At 48.3% G+C, this 15,024-nt stretch overlaps 1 protein-coding gene across 4 annotated transcripts in view; it reads left to right on the top strand.

Annotated features, from left to right (window-relative positions):
* Positions 1–15,024, top strand: part of CFAP92 (cilia and flagella associated protein 92 (putative)) — a 77,012-nt gene that overhangs the window by 27,898 nt on the left and 34,090 nt on the right. For all 4 annotated transcript variants that reach the window (XM_061197347.1, XM_061197346.1, XM_061197348.1 and 1 more), the window contains exons 8-10: positions 1,219–1,359; positions 5,566–5,750; positions 14,077–14,981. In XM_061197347.1, coding sequence (XP_061053330.1) covers positions 1,219–1,359; positions 5,566–5,750; positions 14,077–14,981 — 1,231 coding nt within the window. The remainder of the gene's footprint in view (positions 1–1,218; positions 1,360–5,565; positions 5,751–14,076; positions 14,982–15,024) is intronic.

Here is a 15,024-nt window from a genome sequence, read left to right as displayed (position 1 = left end):
GTACTTCTTTGCCCTCCTGACAGCAGCCCCGAGATTTCCCGCTTCTCCTCCATGTCACCCTTGCATAGTCAGGGGCCCAGTTCCTGATTATTGGGATTGAGAGTATCTAGAATGCTTATCTGGTCAGCACTTAGGTCATTTGCCTATTCCCATTTCTTCACTTATGTTGTTCCGTTGTGTTTAGATTTTTTTTCTTGTTGATCCCCAAGCCTTTTTTTTTTAAGGTCTTTTGAATAACTCTGCATAGTTTCAGGCTGGGGTCTGTATCTTACCCTTTCCCTTCATGTAGGGTGTCTTGTTGTGTACCCCGGGTATTCACCTCTTCCCATCCAGTTTGTACTCTGGGTAACACTTAAGAGACCCTTCCTCATCCAGATGGCAGTCTAGTCTCCCAAGTATTCTTCTAACGATTTTGAAGTTTTTGTTTTCCACCTTCAGTCTGCAACTCATTTTGCATACAGCATGAGGTGCCCTATAATTTCATTTGCCTCCAGGTGGATAGTCAGTATCATTGATCGACTGGTACATCTTTTCCCACTGATTTGAAATGCCACCTCCGGCCTCTGTTAAGTCTCCCTATGTGTGTGGCTCTATTTCTGGGCTTGCCCGCAATGGTCTGTTGCATTGGTCTCTGTGTCACAGAACCTATAGCTCATGGTTTTAGTTACCCACACTTATGTGTCTTATCATCTCCTTTTTCTTCTTGATCTAAGCTGGGTGCTGAGCTGAGCATCTTATGTACCTTTGACCACTAACTCTTCTCGATGCCCTTAGGAGTCAGGTGCTGCCCTCATTCGACAGACGGGGGCGTCGAGGCTCAGAATAGTTAAGGCGCTTTCCCTGCAGGAGGGAGAGAGCTGATTCTAGAACTTTGGTGGTCCAGCTTCAAAGCGCTTCAAAGCAACCCTCAGCGCTGCACTGCGGTTATAAGCCGACAGGAGGAGAACTTGGGTATTGTGTGGCGCTGGTGTCGTCACAGCTGGCTCTGGGTAGTGGCGAGTGGGGGATCAGGACCCCGTAGTTTCTTGCTGCGTGTAACTGACGACTGCTGTCCGCGCTGGGATGCGTCTCCCGGTTGCTGGGATAGAGCAGGGGCACAGACTCTGCCTCCAGGGAGCCCCCCAGAGCCTTCCGCATCCCTGACACGTGAAGCAGTCACATACAGCCTCTGGGACAGGAGCTCCTCTTAACGTTTATTCCCTTCCTCTGATTTCACAGTTAAACGGAAAGAATCAGACACGGGGAGGAAAAGCCAGAGGAGGAGGGAGCGATCTCGCGTGGAGACAGACTCCAGGCTGGCAGGCCACGGGAAGCAGGGCACCTTCGCCATGCAGCTGGCGGTGATGCCGCTCCTCGCAGGTAGCCACACCCGTTCCCAGCAGCGTCCGGTCTCCTTGTCCCGTGTGGCTAGAATGCCCGCAAACAGGACACTCGCGGTGACCGAGCCCCTGCCCTACGCTGTCAGCCACCCCCGCCAAGTGGGCGTGTCTCCACTATACAGAGCGGGAAACGGAGGCGCAGCGAGTGGAGGCGCAGCGAGGTCAAACGCGTCGGCCAAGAGGACGCAGCGAGTAAGCGAAGCCTGGGTTTGAACCTAGGTCTGATTCCAAAGTCCAAGCAAACGTGAGAATAAGAAACGTCACGGTTTTGTTTGCTACATAAGATGCTCCTTTGTATAAACACGTTCCTGCAGATTTTTACAAAGACGTCTAGCAAAGGAAATGAGGAAAGGCAACCAGTATTTATGCCCTATCATTTACTTCTCACGACCAACTCTGATCTTCCCAGTGAACTGGTGCTGGTGGTATGGGGGGTGGTTATCATTGTCACGATTTTTTCAGGGAGGAATCAAAACTCAGAGAAGTCAAGCAACTTAACCTGAGGGCACACAGCTCAGTGGCAGAACAGGGGTTTGCTTCATCTGCTTTGCAAGATCTATCACAGTTTATAAACTAAGTTTGATAAACAATAAGTAGGTATTTATTATGTCCATATGTTTAGATAATGGAAGGCTCAGAATATATTTTGGGTAAAATTATGTGACTTTGTTTTAAAAAGGGAATATTGGGGGAACCCTCTTCTTTTTTTTTTTTAGAGAAAATAATTTCAAACTTATTTCACTGTGGGGTTTTTGGACATCAGGGTGAACGAGTGCCCCCTTCTGGCCGATCTGGAGAAACTTAGGCAAACGCGGGGGGTCAGTGAAACCCCATAGGGTCAGAGTCCAGTGCTGGGGGTGCCGGGAAAATCCTTATTCCCACAAGCGCTTGGGTTGATGTCGATATGTTTTGAGGAACTACTATTAACTTTTTTGTCCACACGTTTAGATGGATTTTTGAAAATTAGTTCCACCCAAAGTGAGTTTTCAGAGACTCTTACCCACTGCTGAGCCGTGTCCAGGAGGACCGGGCCTTTCACGCAGCGGCCACGTGGCCCCGCCTGGGGCAGTGACTTTGGTTCATGCTTCTTTGGTCTTGAACCCAGAAGCAACTGGTGCTGCTCCAGGCGGGTGGGCCCCGGGGGACCTGCCTGACCTGCTCCTTACTTTGCTGTGATGGGGGGGAGACGCTGAATGGTCCTGGTCTGCCCGGTGTGACCATTTCCAGCAGGTGAAGCCAAGAGGTGCCTGGGCCTCCCCTCCCTTTAACCTGTGCCGCCATGGCCCTGTACAGTGACAGTTATTGCAAGAGTGACAAACAGACTTTGAATCCTGGCTCAGCCCTTTACCAGCAGGTCACCTGCTTTCTCTGAGTCTCAGTTGCCTCATCTGTAAAATGGGGACAAGAACTCCCACCCCAGGGGGCTGTAGGAAGGATCACGGGAGATAATGTGTGTAAACGGCTTAGCGGGGAGCCCTGCACACAGCAGAACTCAGGCAGGTTACTGGTGAGGAGGTGGCAGCTGCTTTGCCCGGACATCTGGGTGGGCTGCGTGCAGGGCCCTGGGCCTCCGGCAAGGGGGGCAGAAAGACCCCTGCTCCCTTGCACCGAGGCCACGGCTCGTGGTCATGACTGCAAGTGGCCGTGGCTCAGCAGGCCAATTGTAGGTTTCTTTTTGCCATAAAATAGAATAGCATAAGATTATTCCAAAGTTAGAATGATTATTTTTGGTCATCTTCAATTTAATTTTTTTAAAATAAATTATTTTTTTGTATTTATTTTTGCCTGTGTTGGGTCACCGTTGCTGCGCGCCGGCTTTCTCTAGTTGAGGCAAGCGGGGGCTACTCTTCTTTGCGGTGCGCGGGCCTCTCATCGTGGTGGCTTCTCTTGTTGAAGAGCACGGGCTCTAGGCATGTGGGCTTCAGTAGTTGTGGCACGTGGGTTCAGTAGTTGTGACTCGCGGCTCTAGAGCGCAGGCTCAGTAGTTGTGGCGCACGGGCTTAGTTGCTCCGCGGCATGTGGGATCTTCCCGGACCAGGGCTCGAACCCGTGTCTCCTGCATGCAGGCGGATTCTCAACCACTGCACCGCCAGGGAAGCCCCATCTTCAATTTAAGATTAGGCTGCAGACTTTGCATACCTTAGTGGTAAATATTGTTGGCCAGTAAGTGTCTAGAAAGGTTCTGTGTTTGGAGTGAACTCTTCTGTTTACTGCATAGAGGAGGGGCCACACTTTTAGCCACGCAGGACTGGTTTTGACACTGGTTCTGCTGCTTATTGGCCAAGAGTCCTTGGACGATCACTTGACATCCCTGGACCTATCATGTTCAAGTCCGGCAGCTGTAGGTGCACAAACCTTGTGGTGGCCACTCGCCCTTGCCTTGTTCCTTACGTGGGACAGTGGTTCTCACCTTGGGCACTTATGCCCCCGGGGACACTTGGCACTCTGTGAGGCATCTTTGGGTGTCACAAGTGGGAGTGGGACACTGCTGAATGTCCCATGATGCACAGGATGGTCCTCATGACGAATAATTGTCAGTCCTCAAGTGTCAGTAGTGCTGAGGTTGAGATCCCTGCCCTGGATCATGGCTGACATCACCTGAGATTTCTGAATGTTGATATGAGTAGATGTTTGCACTAGAGAGTCCTTCTAAACTGGGCAATCTTCTCTGAAAAGGCTTGCAAAGTTCTAGAACACAAATCAGAATTGGCTATGGTCTTAATGAGTTGGTTTATTGAAGAGAGTCACAGGGAGAAGTGGGGGGTCCCCAGGAGATGCCCACGGCCCAGGCAGACAGTGCACACCTGGGCCCAGGACTTGTTCTGGAAGCAACTGCTCTTTCTGAGTGTGAGTGATGGGGCTCTCACGTGCCCTAAAAATATATTTACCAGCATCATGAAAGAAACAGAATTGGTCTTTTTGAGCACGGACCCTGTGCTAAGAGGGGCAGTGTTCCTGACACCTTCCCGTACATAATCCCTCTTCATCCTCTTAACCCTAAGAAAGGTGGTATCTCTGGCCATTTTGCACATGACGAAATCGAGCCTCAAAGAGCCTCTACCTTGTTGTAGGTCACATGATGCCTAACAGTCGGATTTAGGGTTTGAAAAATCTGCTTGCAAATCTGGAGCTTTGCTTTTTTTTTTTTTTTGGCCTTCACCAGTGTCTCTCCACCTGGTGAAATGTATGGGCTCCTTTTGCGAGAAAAGTATTCTCACAGCTGCCCATGTGCCCTGCAGTGGTCAAGTCACCCACCCTTTTCTGCAGTTGCACTGTTGCACAACTGTCACGGCAGGAGGTGTGCCAGGCTGGATTTGGCTCGAATGTACCACTTGTGTTCACTTGTGTCAGTACCTACACTTCCCTCCCTGGATTACAACAGTGAAAGTGACACCGCTGGGCACCAAACACAGACACTGGTGTTATTTGTTCCTGAATGTGTTCTAGTCTAAGAGAACTGCCTGGAGAAGTGCTCCAGAGCTTTCTACAGTGAAGGACTTGTTCCGTGTCTGCTCATAGCCACACATGGCTGCTGAGCGTGTGACGTGGGACTCATGTGATGAAGGAAGTGCCTTTTAATTAATTAATTTATTTATTTATTGGCCATGCTGCGCGGCATGTGGGATCTTAGTTCCCCGACCAGGGATTGAACCTGTGCCCCCTGCAGTGGAAGCGTGGAGTCTTAACCACTGGACCAACAGGGAAGTCCGAAGGAAGTGCATTTTAAATTATATTTAATTTTAATTAATTTAAACATAAATATCCACATACGGCCAGTAACTATGGGACTCGCAGCGCAAGTCTGGTGGTTCTAGAATTACCTGGAGAGATTTTTAAAAATCCCAGTGTGGAGGCTACAGCCCAGACCAAGCCCATGAGACTGGGGGTGGGACCCAAGCGTCATTGTTCCTGATCGTAGCCTATAGATGATTCAGGAAATGCTTATGTCACAAGGTGATCATCAAGATTAAATCACAAAATGAAATTCTCTTAGAGAACCTATGGGACCCCAGTTGAAAAAGTGGTGCAGACATGCTGCCTGTAGGTGTTTCCCAATTATTATTTTTTTAAGTTTTCCTCTTTTCGGTGTAGTTTTATCTTTGGCTCTCAGGTTGCCTGATCCCTTCTGTGCTGGCCTGGGGGCCGTCCTGAGTAACATCCTAACGCTGCGTGTATCTCCCCGCAGGATGGCAAACTGTCGTGAGTCGTGGCAGTGGGAGGTCGGCCAACGTCTTAGATTGTTTTTTGACCCTAACAACAGAAGTTCCCCTCATGACTGAAGAGCAAAAGCGGGACTTAAACCCCCTGACCATAGAGGTCAAGTGTGTTTCCTGCCTTCCATCACCGTCTGTGTCCTTCAGTGAACTAGAGGTAAGAGTGAGCCAGCCCAGCTGGTTTGAAAGCTGCTTTTCCCAGCCATCTGCCCATCGCCTGTCGCCCCTCACCCACAGTGGCCCTACATGAGAAGTATGATCATCAACCCCATTTCCTCATTTAGGATCTCACAGCCAGACAGCAAAGAGATTAGGTTCCTGGGATCAGGAGTTACCAAGTGTGAGGTCTCCTCTGCTACACCACAGGGTTCTTCAGGTGCAGGTAGCGACCCTCCGCTTAGGAGGAGCCCTGTGCTTCCTTGTTTCAGCAGCGGTGCTTGCCTAGTTCTCACTGATTTTGAACCAGCCAGTTTAGTGCTGCTGTTTACCTTGGGAGCCCCCTGTTCCTCTCCTGGTGGGTCCCTGTCCCTGGATTCTGTGTCTTGCTCTTGCTTTGTTTCCTCTTTGATTTTGCTGGAGCACATCCTCCTGTAGCCTTCTGAGAAGAGGTTAATGGGAGATACTTGTTTTATGATCTCCTATGTCTGAAAATATCCTTATTCTACCCTTATACTTGATTGATAGTTAGGGTATAGAATTCCAGGTTAAAAAATCATTTTCCTTCAGTTTTAAAATTTTTTTTATTGGAGTATAGTTGATTTACAATGTTGTGTTAGTTTCAGGTACACAGTAAAGTGAATCAGTTATACATATACACATATCCACCCTTTTTGCATTCTTTTCCTATATAGATCATTCCTACGTAGAATTCCCTGTGCTATACTGTAGCTCCTTGTTATTTATCTATTTTATATATAGTGGTGTGTATATATCAATCCCAATCTCCCAGTTTATCCCTCCCCCCTCTCCCCTGGTAACCATAAGTTTGTTTTCTACATCTGTGACTCTATTTCTGTTTTGTAAATAAGTTCATTTGTACCATTTTTTTATAATGGTACAATTATCCACATATAAGCAATATCGTATGATATTTGTCCTTCTCTGTCTGACTTACGTCACTTAGTAGGATAATTTCTAGGTCCATCCATGTTGCTGCAAATGGCATTATTTCATTCTGTTTAATGGCTGAGTAATATTCCATTGTGTATATGTACCACAACTTCTTTATCCACTCCTGGATAAATTATCCATCCATCGATGGACAATTAGGTTTCTTCCATGTCCTAGCTGTTGTAAACAGAGCTGCAGTGAACACTGGGGTACATGTATCTTTTTTTTTTTAATGTATATAAATTTATTTATTTATTTATTTTTGGCTGCACTGGGTCTTCGTTGCTGCACGCAGGCTTTTCTCTAGTTGCGGCGAGCGGGGGCTACTCTTCATTGCGGTGCGCAGGCTTCTCATTGTGGTGGCGTCTCTTGTTGCGGAGCATGGGCTCTAGGTGCATGGGCTTCAGTAGCTGTGGCACGTGGGCTCAGTAGTTGTGGCTTGCGGGCTCTAGAGCACAGGCTCAGTAGTTGTGGCGCACGGGCTTAGTTGCTCCGCGGCATGTGAGATCTTCCTGGACCAGGGCTTGAACCCATGTCCCCTGCGTTGGCAGGTGGATTCTTAACCACTGTGCCACCGGGGAAGCCCCATGTATCTTTTTGAATTACGGTTTTCTCCAGATATATGCCCAGTAGTGGGATTGCTGGGTCATATGGTAGCTTTATTTTTAGTTTTTTAAGGAACCTCCATACTGTTCTCCGTAGTGGCTGCACCAATTTATATTCTCACCACCAGTGTAGGAGGGTTCCCTTTTCTCCACACCCTCTCCAGCATTTATTGTTTGCAGATTTTTTTGATGATGGCCATTCTCACTGGTGTGAGGTGATACCTCATTGTATTTTTGATTTGCATTTCTCTGATAATTAGAGATGTTGAACATCTTTTCACGTGCTTTTTGGCCATCTGTATGTATTCTTTTTTTTTTTTAATATTTATTTATTTATTTATTTATTTATTTATTTATTTATTTATGGCTGTGTTGGGTCTTCGTTTCTGTGTGAGGGCTTTCTCTAGTTGTGGCAAGCGGGGGCCACTCTTCATCACGGTGCGCGGGCCTCTCACTATCGCGGCCTCTCTTGTTGCGGAGCACAGGCTCCAGACACGCAGGCTCAGTAGTTGTGGCTCATGGACCTAGTTGCTCCACGGCATGTGGGATCTTCCCAGACCAGGGCTCGAACCCGTGTCCCCTGCATTGGCAGGCAGATTCTCAACCACTGCACCACCAGGGAAGCCCTGTATGTATTCTTTAGAGAATTGTCTGTTTGGATCTTCTGTCCATTTCTTAATTGGGTTGTTGGTTTTTTTGATATTGAGCTGCATGAGCTGTTTGTATATTTTGGAGATTAATCCTTTGTTGGTCTTTTCGTTTGCAAATATTTTCTCCCATTCTGTGGGTTGTCTTCTTGTTTTGTTTTTGGTTTCCTTTGCTGTGCAAAAGCTTTTAAGTTTAATTAGGCTCCATTTGTTTATTTTTTGTTTTCATTTTCATTACTCTAGGAGGTGGATCCAAAAAGATACTGCTGCAATTTATGTCAGAGAGTGTTCTGCCTATGTTTTCCTCTAAGAGTTTAATAGTATCCGGTCTTACATTTAGGTCTTTAATCCATTTTGAGTTTATTTTTGTGTATGGTGTTAAGGAGTGTTCTAATTTCATTGTTTTACATGTAGTTATCCAGTTTTTCCAGCACCACTTATTGAAGAGACTGTTTTTTCTCCATTTTATATCCTTGCCTCCTTTGTCACAGATTAGGTGACCATAGGTGCATGGGTTTATTTCTGGGCCTTCTATCCCGATCCATTGATCTACATTTCTGTTTTTGTGCCAGTACCATACTGTTTTGATTACTGTAGCTTTGTAGTATAGTCTGAAGTCAGGGAGTGTGATTCCTCCAGCTCCGTTTTTCTTTCTCAAGATTGATTTGGCTATTTGGGGTGTTTTGTGTTTCGATACCAATTTTAAAATTTTTTGTTCTAGTTCTGTGAAAAATGCCATTGGTAATTTAATAGGGATTGTATTGAATCTAGATTGCCAAGATGACTATCTATAAAAAGTTCTGCTTGAAAAGCTGGCCCTTGGCAGGTGTCTAGGAACTTGAATCGTTCTCTGATGAGAGTGGTTCCTGGGCCTGACTGTTTCTGCCAACAGTGCTGACCATGCTTTCCTCCAGGGTGCCTGGCATATTGGGACACAGGCTGGGGGAGCCTAGTACCCAGCCCCAATCAAAACCCTGGGTGCTAGGTCTCCAGTGAGCTCCCTGGTGGACAGTACGTCACCTGAGTTGTCACAGTCAGTTGTGCAGCAGCTTAGTGCATCCTGGGACACACAGGAGGAGGCCATGGGGAGATGGCGCCTGTCCCCCTGCTTTGCCTCGCAGCCCTTTTCCCTTTGCAGGCTTTGCCTGGTGTCCTCTGGCCTTTGTGAAGCCCAGCTGTGGGTCCGACCACAGCCGAGTCCTGAGGTCCTCCTAGAGAATCATGGATCTGGGGGTGGCCCAGGGGCCGCAGACTCAGCAGTGTTTTCCTGCTTCGCGGGTCGCCGTCCCTGTTTGTACAGTCCTTGTTTCCTCAAGTTGGTTTTTCTGTTTGTTTGGTCTCCATCATCATATCTGTCTTAATCCCCTGGTTCGCTGCTCATAGGTAAGAGTGGGGGCCTCAAAAGCAGCCTTGGATGCCGAGCTGGCTTGTGGGTTCTGAGCCTCATGCTGCAGTGGCCTGGGTGGGCTGGTGGTGGGGAGACCTCAAGGTCGGTCTCTGGAGGTCTCTCCCAGTTGCCCGCCTGGAGGGTAAGGGTCTGGTAGCCAAGGGATGAAAAGGACGTGGGGTCTGCATTGGATGGTCCGTGAGCATTTGGTCACCTAATACATCTGGTTTGGATAGGAGCTGAATGCCATCAGCTGTCCCTCATTCCAGAGACCCTCTGGTTTTTTAATTTTTAAAATAGCAAGCAGAAAAGTAAAAATATCCTACAGAATCGACGATTTTCTCTTGGTGTACAGTTCTGTAAATTTCAATTCATGTGTGGATCAGCGTTGTCACCACCACAGTGAGGATACAGAACACCTCTATGACCGCAGCCCCCAAACTCTTCTGTACTAGCCCTTTATGACCGCATCTTCCCCACCCGCACTCCCGGCAACCGCAGATGTGTTCGTCGTGATAGTTTTAACTTTTGAAGATTGTCGTACAGATGGGGTTATATGTTGTGTAACATCCACACTAACAACCTCTGCTCCAGCAGGGAACAACACGTACAGGCTCCTTCACTCAGCACGATGCCGGCGAGATTCCTGTGAGCTAGAATTCATCCCTTTTTGCTGCTGAGTCGTATCCTGCAGCTGGATGTAACCGCAGTCTGTCTGTCCGTTAACCCATGGATGATGTTTAGGTTGTTTCTGGTTTGGGGCAGTTACGAATACAGCTGCTAAAACATCTGTGTACGTGCTTTTGTGTGAACGTAAACCTTCAGTTCTTTAGGATAAATGCCCACAAGTGGGCTTCCCGGGCTCTCTGGAGAGGGTATGGCTGCCTTCTCACCAGTGGTGTGCCGAGGGTTCTAGCTGCTCCTTATCCTCCCCAGAACTTGGTATTGTCAGTGTTTTATTTTTAATTTTGGCCACTCTAATGAGTATGCAGTGTTATCTCATCGGGGTTTACCATGCATTTCCCTCATGTAGAGTGATGTGGCGCGTCTCTTAATCTGCTTATCTGCCACTTTATGGCCCCTTTGGTGAAGTGTCCATTCAAGTTTTTGCCCACATTTCAACTGAGTTTTTTTTTTTTTAATAAATTTATTTATTTTTGGCTGCATTGGGTTTTCGTTGCTGTGCACGGGCTTTCTCTAGTTGGGGCGAGTGGGGACTACTCTTCGTTGCAGTGCGTGGGCTTCTCATTGCGGTGGCTTCTCTTGTTGCGGAGCATAGGCTTCAGTAGCTGTGGCTCACGGGTTCCAGAGCGCAGGCTCAGTAGTTGTGGCTCACGGGCTTAGTTGCTCCGCGGCATGTAGGATCTTCCCGGACCAGGGCCCGAACCCGTGTCCCCTTCATTGGCAGGCGGATTCATAACCACTGCGCCACCAGAGAAGTTCTCAACTGAGTACTTAGTTTTCCTGTTGTTGAGTTGAGAGTTTTTGAATCTATTCTGGATACAAGTCCTCTTTTGGATATATTCTTTGCAGATATTTTCTCCCAGTCTGTAGTCTGCCTTTTTATTCTCTTATTTTAATTTTGATGAAGTCTAAATTATACATTTTTGTCTTCTATGGATTGTGTTTTTGTGTCACATCTAAGAACTCTTCGCCTAACCCCTGGTGACAGGGGTTTTCTTCTATATGTTTATAGTTTTACATTTGGATCTATAATCAGTTTTGAGTTAATTTATGTATAAGGTTTAAGTTAATGTTCATTTTTTTTTTTTTGCATACACATGACTAATTGTTCCAGCACCATTTGTGGAAAAGACTTTTTTTTTTTTTCATTGAATTTCTTTTGCATTTCTGACAAAAATCAGTTTGCCGTACTGGTAGAGGTCTATTTCTGGATTCTTTATTCTTCTTTTTCAAAATTGTGTTAGCTCTTCCAGTTTCTTTGCCCTTTCATATAAATTTTAGAATCAGCTTGTCTCTATCTACAAAAACTTGTGCTAGGATTTTGCCTGGCTTTGCATTAAATCCATAGATCAGTCTGGGGAGAACTGACGTCTTACTGTGTTGAGCCTTCCAACCCCTGAATTCAGTGTGCCTCTCCATTAGTTTAGGTCTCCTCTTTTCTCTCTCATCAGTGTTTTGAAGCTCTCAGGACCCTGTATTCATTTGCCTGCACAACAAACTAGCAGCCTCCCGCCAAGCAGTAGGGGAGGGGAGGGCACTTGGGCCAGATGGCTTCTCAGGGGACTCACAACGGTTCCCTTGCTGGGCTCTTCCCTGTGACCCCCAGATCCAGACATGCTGGGTCCTGCCAGTTCCCAAGTCTTTCGAGGATTTTGCAGAGAATGTGGCTGGTTCTCAGCTTCTCCATCACGTGCTTGGGATTTGGCCTCCTCACCTGTGCTGTGTCTGCACCACTTGCTTGTCACCCTCCCAGCGCTCATGCTGGCTTCTCTTCTCTTCTCCTTGTCCTTGTATGTTTACATCTTAAAAAAAAATTCCCTGTGGTTTTAGGGGAGTTCGGTGAGGGGTGTAACCAGATGTATGTGTTCAGTCTGCCACTTAAACCGCATGACCTGATGTTTAGTTCATGTCCCCAGTGGGCTGAAGTCGCCCACACAAGGGACCATGGTGTCAGCGTCCCTGGCGCCCAGCCCGGGGCCTGGTACAAACAGGAGCTCGGTGACCATCAGTCAAGCATGAGAGCCAAGGAACTGGACATTTTGATACACTGTTTGTATCACAGTTCATCTGTTCAAAGAGGATTCCCCTCACTCAGATTTTCAGTTGCCTGCCCAGCTGCTGCCACTGCAAACAGATTACAGGTTGGGAACTTAAACTTGCCGGAGGGCAGGTCCAGGAGAGAAAAGCAATAGGGGATTTCCTTCCACTCTCTCTGTCTCATAGGGTTCCCCCACCCCATTCCTTGGAACAGAAAGGGAGCTCTGTCTCTCCATGCCTGGTGCATAATTCTGGGATTCAGGCTTCCTTTGCGTCTAGTCTGGGACATGCAGGAAGAGAATAAAACCCAGGAAACTCACTGGGTTTGGCCTGTTTCTCCAGTCTGCCCACTGTCTTTTACTTTTCAGAAGCTGCTCCGTGCATCTCTCTAGGGTTTTTTTTTCTTTAATATTTATTTATTTATTTAGGCTGCGCCGGATCTTAGTTGCGGCACACGGGACCTTCGTTGTGGCATGCGGGCTTCTTAGTTGCGGCATGCGGACTCTTAGTTGAAGCATGCTTTCTGTTGTATTCAGTGGGAGGTGCAGGGTGGGTGTGCTTATTCCATTTAACCAGATTTGAAAGCTCCTCTTTTATTTTTGTTTTTGATTATTGATTTATAGATACTCTTTTTATTAATATATAGTGGATACAAGTCCTTTGTCAGATATATATTCATTGTACGTATTTTCTGCCCATCTGGAGCTTGACTTTAATTTTCTTAATAGTGTCTTTGATGAAGTCCATCTTATCAACTCTTTCTGTTATGATTAGTGCTTTTTGTGTCATATCAAATAAATCTTTTTTCCACCCCAAGTTTATGAAAATACTACCCTGTGTTTTCTTCTAGAAGGGGTATGATTTTAGCTTTTCTGTTTATGTCTATGATTCCTCTAGAATTAATTGCATTTTCCTAACCATAAAAATGGTATATTTCTTCATTTAGATTTTCTTTAATTTCTCTCTGCAATGTTTTGTAGTTTTCAGTGTACAGGTCTTACACATCTTTCATTTCTTCCTAAGCATTTTATGTTTTGATGCTGTTGTAGGTGATATTTTAAAATTTTCAGTTTGAGAATTTTCATTGCTAGTAAATAGAATTACGATAGTTTTGACCTTGATGATATACTTTTACTTTTTAAAAACTGAACAAATAGATTTATTTTACGTACCTGATCATTCTAATACCTGTGCCTTTGTACATCTGGTTTTGCTAGTGGTACCTTTTTCCCTTAGGAGTTTTGTGATTTTTACTATGATCCCATGTTCGATGGAACTTTCTCTGTGGGAATTCTTTGAGGCCTAGGTTGGAAGTGGATTTCTCCAGAAGGTTTTCTTAATTATTTCTGCCAGGTACCTGGGAGCCCTACCAACCCAGGATTATTCTAAAATAAAATTTCAGCATCAATGGTAAAAGAAATAGTAAAATAAATAGTACCCTTGGAGTATGCATTCGGACCACACACTTGTGTAACGGTGAGCTTCTGATGATAAAGTCGTAGCATGCGCCAGGTTCCCTGTTTCTGTCCCGACACAGCCCTGCCCCCCGCCTCCAGCTCAGCCTGTGAGTCCTCTTAAACCCAGACCCAAGTTCTGCTTGGTCACTTTATATGCTAAAGATGAGCCGTGCCAGCCCTCCAGATGCGTGTCTGGGAAACACGAATTCTCTGTTCTAAAAGCCACTCCTCTCCGCACTTTCTGTGCCCGGCCATGGGACGGGAAGAAAGCACAGGGCCTGTCCTCGTGGCACTGGCCATCTTGGGGAAGTAGTTGCTTCAGCCGCCAGCTCGGCGCTGTACACGTGGCTCTCGGGCCTCGCGGTGGCCTTGCAGAGTGGGCTCTGTCCTTGGGGTTTGTGAATGAGGAACCACGGGCCGCAGGGGCTGCAGGGGCTGCCGGGGGTGAGCCTGGGGCCGGGATTTGAGCCCCTGGGTGGGGGCCACCTGGAGGGGAGGCGGGCCGGCAGGGGGCGCCGCGGCTGCACCCGTGACCGCCGCCCCTGCTCTCTCGCAGCGGCTGTGCACGCCCGTGTACTGCAGGTACCAGTTCCACAGGACCCCGGTGCACAGGACTGAGGGCCAGCCCCATGGGACCCACGTCTACTTCCAGGACGTCAACGTCATCTTCCTGGGGGCCATGCACCCCAGCGACCTGAGGGAATACCTGGAGGGCCCCCCCATGGTGGTGGAAGTTCATGACCGAGACCGCAAGTCAGAGGGGTATTCCCGCAAGCCCGTCCTGTTTGGGGAGGACCCACTGGATTCGTACCTCAACCTCCAGGCCCTAATTTCCCCCAGAGACACGGAGAACAACCCCTTTGAAACCCAGGATAAGATGTGGGACCCTTACGGGGTTGCCCAGGTCAGCTTTGCCGACCTCCTCCTTGGCCACAAGTACTTGAACCTGGTCGTCTCCGTCCACAGCTGCGAGCCCAAGGCCACGCGCCTCGGCCATGACGGCAGGAGCAGGAAGGTGGTGGGGTTCCGGGTGCCCGGAGACGGCCTGCGGCACGGCCCGATGCCCCCGGGCGGCTACCTGGAAGCCGGCTGCGTGCTGAAGCTGCGGGTGGGCGTGGCGGTGCCGCTGCGGGCCGGGACCGAGGCCCTGCACGCCGACCCCACGGCCTCCCGGTTTGGCCGCGTCATCTTCGTGTTCGCCTCCAGTAACCTTTCACTCCTGCACGGCCTCCTGCAGGACGTCACCGTGATCAACGCCGGGGCCCTGGGCCTGGACTCCTGCCCCGTGGAGGACATCCCGCAGATCCTGTCCGCCGTGAAGATGCGGGCGAAGATCCAGGAGCGGCCGGACCTGGACGTGCTCACCGGCTTCCACCTGCTGGACGGGCGGGGCCGCCTCCTCATCCTGGAGGGCTTGGCCGACCGGGGCCTGAGGCGGCTGTGGGAGAGCCACCAGAGCCGGTAGGTAGGTCGCCGCGTTTCTGGGTGGGGAGGGGTGGCCAAG

This window comes from Eubalaena glacialis, chromosome 7 (assembly GCF_028564815.1).
Source record: "Eubalaena glacialis isolate mEubGla1 chromosome 7, mEubGla1.1.hap2.+ XY, whole genome shotgun sequence".
Lineage (NCBI taxonomy): Eukaryota > Metazoa > Chordata > Mammalia > Artiodactyla > Balaenidae > Eubalaena > Eubalaena glacialis.
This window is presented reverse-complemented; position numbering and strand designations above follow the sequence as displayed.